General features: G+C 48.8%; 1 protein-coding gene across 1 annotated transcript in view; it reads left to right on the plus strand.

Moving 5' to 3' along the window:
- Nucleotides 1–4,410, plus strand: part of LOC103373943 (uncharacterized) — a 9,409-nt gene extending 4,999 nt beyond the window's left edge. Inside the window, exons 3-6 of the mRNA XM_008303957.1 lie at nucleotides 62–461; nucleotides 586–660; nucleotides 2,602–2,676; nucleotides 2,775–4,410. Coding sequence (XP_008302179.1) covers nucleotides 62–461; nucleotides 586–660; nucleotides 2,602–2,676; nucleotides 2,775–3,691 — 1,467 coding nt within the window. The 3' untranslated portion in view covers nucleotides 3,692–4,410. The remainder of the gene's footprint in view (nucleotides 1–61; nucleotides 462–585; nucleotides 661–2,601; nucleotides 2,677–2,774) is intronic.
- The last annotated feature ends 349 nt before the right edge of the window (nucleotides 4,411–4,759 follow it).

A 4,759-nucleotide genomic window follows, 5' to 3' on the forward strand; every position in this document is an offset into this window, starting at 1 on the left:
TGTCTGGACACCTGTTCACCTGTCCATCTCTTTGTTGACCTGCTCCACCTGCTGTGTCCAGGTGAAGTCTGATTGGCTGATCTGTAAATATGGGAACAAGCTGATGGGAAACCAAGATGGGTGTCAGAGGAGGTACGACTACGTGAGCCAGAAGCTCAGGGAACTGGGTCGGCTGCTCCTGGCTGCTAAATCCCTGGACTCCGGTGTCCAGAACCTCCAGGACCTCCTGGCGCCGGGCCGCCTCAGCCTGGCGCTGGCCGCTGCCAGAAAAGCTGCCGGGTACCGGTGGAGCCGTCCTCCGCTGGCGGTGAAGACAACGCTGAAGACGGTGTGCGAAATCGCCATCGGAGAGAGTCTGCAGGACGGAGACTGGGAGGCTGCTGCCAAAACCACCGACTTCTACCACATGCTGGGGAGGGAGTGGGACAATCTGGGGCTGCAGAATCCTGGTCCAGATCCAGGTAACACCAGAACCATCCCTGTCTGCTCAGTTTGGCTTTGAGAACAGTTTCCATCAGGAGGCATCAGACGCACCTTATCACTGCTTCGTACGTTTAACTCCATCAACACCGTCTTTCTCTGCAGCTGCTCCAGATGAAGGAACAAAACTGAAGAAGCGCCTGGTCCAACCGAGAAACGACAAGGACCACAGACCAGAAGGTGAGTCCTGACCCGGTCCCACAGTCCACCTTCAAACCACAAACCTGGTATGGGTAAAGCGATCAGGCCCCTGTTGCTGATTTTCCAGCTGACTTTGTAGAATTCACGTCACCGTTATTTCTGCAGCACATTTAACAGACACGGACTGATTACCGCCAACAGATTATTAGGGTCCGAGGACCCCTGCTTTAAGCACCTCGCCCGAAAAATTGGCACACACTTCTGAATCTGCAAAAAATTTGATAAAATGAAGAAAAAAAACCCCAAAAAGCTCTCTAGCACCACCTAGTTACAGTAAAACACACTAAAACGGCTCTAGCGCCCAGTAGGAATGTCGTACAGAGATCAAACCAACACCAAAGCGTCCGTCTCAATGAGACCCACAAATCTCGCGCTGACACCACTGACCTATCTCCAACAGGAAGTCCGCAATTTGCCTTTCAAAGTAAAAAAACGAGTGAAAACATCTGTTGGGAAAAAATTATCTTGTCTGACACCGTAAATCGTATCAACTTGAAAATCGCACAGGAGACAGAGAAGGCCTTGATGTACAAAAGTTCTGAAGGGATTTGGCGTTTCTCAACCGGTTTTCGAATGGCGAGCCGTTAAAGTTGATGAGCTGCCGCAGCCTCGGCTCATAGTTTGTATGGGTGTCTATGGGGGCATGTGCAGACATGCTGTGTCAGTTGGTCATCTACAGAATAAACTAAAGGTCCTACAGCTTTAAAAATGACACTGAGGGCTTCCTAACAAGATTTCCCACAAAAAGATGCTGTTTTTACACACATTTGGTGAAAATTGTGGCTGTATGGGAGAGAGAAAGTGAGAGAAAGCGAGTAAAACTCTCTGCTCTCTCAGCCAGGGGCATGAAGAACGATGACATCATCACAGCTCAGTGCAGCAGGTCATGTGACTCGTCATGTGACTCACTGACAGGCTGAGCAGAGAGAGAAACATGGCTCCTTCACCTGAAAGCAGGTTTCACTTGAACGGTCAGACGGGCATGAGGGTCCAACGTGGACCGAGGACCCGACCAACGCTGCTTGCAGCTTTAATTGTTACTGTTATTTAACAAGAAAACGGAGTGGAACAGAACAGACAGAAGTGCAGGAGAACAACTGTTATTGATCTTCATGAATGGATCTCATCGTGAACAGGAGAGTGTTGGAGCTCAGATATTACCTCAGTAGTTATTAATAATGAAGACGTCTGGTTCTTAGTGACAGTTTTCTGCATTTAAGTATGAATTCAGTAATCCTTATTAATGAAGTAAAATAGTTTTCAAAGACCGGTTCCTGCTATCACGTGCTGTTTTGATGTTTATCAGTTATGGGCCTTTCCTGATGACCAAGAATCGGTATCAGCATCAGCCCTTGTCACCATGTCGGTTGATGGCTATTTTAAACCACAGACATTAAGGCCCCGTTTACACGAAGCAATAACGGTGATGTCTGGATGCGTCTGGGCCTTTGGTTCACACGTAAACAAAGCGACCAGTCACCGAAAACCATCACATCTGAAATCTCCGGCCACAGTGCAGATTTGGAAAAACTCAGTCTTTACGTTGAAGACTGGAGGAAGCGGAGTCTGACGTCACAGTGTGCAACAAAAGCGTCATCAGCGACACGTGTGTGACCCATGTTTACAGTTTTTTCCAGGATGCTGATTGGCTAGCATGGCTTTATGCTTCTCATTACACTGCCCCCTATAGGTCTGGCAGCTCATAGCAGCTCTTAATGAAGTGTTTATGCTGGCTTGTGTAGACAAAGCTGTTTTTGAAAAGATCTGGTGTAAACAATGTTGTTTTTGAAAACATAGATCCGTTTCTGTAAATACCTGACTACGTGTAAACGTGGCCTCAGAGCTTTCTTTTAGAAGTTAGACCGGTATCCCACTAGGTGGTGCTGTTTAACGTCCCTGTGTCTCTACCTGTATCTGCAGTTCTCTCAAAGTCCAGTAACAGACAGGTGACCTCCATGGTTCCACCTGAGTCCAGACTGCAGACTCCCGTCCCAGGTGGGTTCTCCTGGATTCATGAGTGCTTCACTGATCCTGGTCCAGAAGTTGGTCTTGTGATGCCTGTTGGTACACTCACCTGTCCGTCTGTATTTCAGTTCCTGTGGCCCCCAGGAAGGTCCGACGCCGCCCCTGGTCATCTGCAGAGAAGGAGGCGATCTGGAGGCAGTTAGGGGTCCACGTGCTGGTCCAGTCGGTCCCAGGGAAGGAGGTCTGTCAGCGCTGTCTGGACTTGGAGCCTGTCCTCAGGGGCCGACACTGGAAGGACATCAAGAACCAAGTCCACAATCAAATCCAGAGCCAAAAGAAGCAGCAGTTCCATGCCCAGATGGACCTGGAGGAGAACCGGGAACACCAAGACCAAATCCAGAACCAGAACCAGAAAAAGCAGCAACAGCAGTACCAGACTCCAATGGACTTGCAGGACAAGGACCACACTCAGAACCAGAAGAAACAACAGTACCAACCTCAGATGGATCCACATGACCAGGACAACACTCAGAACCAGAAAAGACAACAGTACCACATTCAGATGAACCACCAAGCCCAGGACAGCATCCAAAACCAGAAAAAACCACATGACCACACCCACCTGGACCACCAAGACCATCAAGACCACCTTCATGTTCACAAAAAGCAGCTGTGCCATGGCAGACTGGACCACCAGGACCACAGCCAGGTCCACAAGAAGCAGCTGTACCAAATGGACCAGCAGACCTTGCAGACGCTGGACCGAGACACCTCTATTCTCACGGTCACACCGTATGGACATGACGGGCCGCACCGAGCACCTGGACACTCATTACTTGAGCGTGAACCTGCAATCAGCCCCTACCCCCTTCTACACCGGGCCCCAGGACCCCACATGGACCAGCTGCTGTCCAGAGCAGAGTGGGCCGAGGAGTCTTTGACCCAAAGCTACCCACTCAGCAGGCAACTGGGCCGGAACCTGCTTCAGGACGTTCCACCAGGGGGAGCGCCGCCTGATCCGCACTCTGGACATATTCATTTCTGATGAACGAGGGGCAGGTTCAGATGGACATGTCCACATCTTAAGAACACTAACGACAGACGGGCCCTCTCGTACGAGCCCTGAGCTCTCCTGACTTTATCAGAACTTTTGCTTTTTTGATAAAGACGTGAGAACATGCTGATGGCTGGATGTGGGACTACAAACAGAATGACCTTTCCTGGTACTGCAGGTGTTCCTCTTGTCTCTGGTTCTGCTCGGAGGACAAGTTTGTGTTCAGGCGGTTGAATAAATCCAGGTTCTGGTGTCGGAACTATGCAGAGCAGAGCTGCCATGAAGTACTCAGCTGGTGAAGAGGCGCTTTACCAGCTGAGCTCAAAAGTAACTTCTCCCAGAGGAGACACATAAAGACACCATAACCTTCAGTGTAGCACAGTCCCACATGTTTACTGTCTGAGTGCAAACTGTCACAAACTGTGCCTCCACTGAGTGTCTGAGGACCAGGCAGAACCACTGAGGTGGACCGTACAGGTTCTGACATGTCAGCCGTGTCAGAGAAACACGTGTCCGTTGAGTGTACGTTTTCTGTACTTCCATGACTTGCCCTTTAATGTGTACTTAACCAACCACTGCTCAGTGTTATTGCTGTTGTCATGGTAACTGTCAGCTTTGTGTCCTGTCAGGTGCTCACCAGTAGATGGCAGACTTCTCACTGATTTGAACTATTTCAGGTTTCTATGAGAGTAAAAAGAGTTTTTACAGTCCTGAGTCTGAAGTCTTTCTTTCTCACCACACAGTTTTCTTTATTCATGAGCAGGGTTCCTATGCACATATGGAAGGTATGGAATTCGATTTTATAAATTTCCAGGTCTGGAAAAGTCTGGAAAATGGAAACTTTTGTATGGAAAAATATTCATGTTGCCAAGACTATTAACACTGTTCTGTTTTCTAAAACATACAATTATGAATATCTAAAAAAAAAAGAAATGGATGGATCTGTTTTTAAGGCCCTGAGCAGCGCAGCTAAAATGTTTGTGTGAGAGCACACAGTCGGCTACGCGTTCACATCGTAGATCCGTGGCTACACGTTCACATCGTAGATCCGTGGCTACG

The sequence above is a fragment of the Stegastes partitus genome, unplaced genomic scaffold (genome assembly GCF_000690725.1).
Source record: "Stegastes partitus isolate 25-593 unplaced genomic scaffold, Stegastes_partitus-1.0.2 Scaffold2103, whole genome shotgun sequence".
NCBI lineage: Eukaryota > Metazoa > Chordata > Actinopteri > Pomacentridae > Stegastes > Stegastes partitus.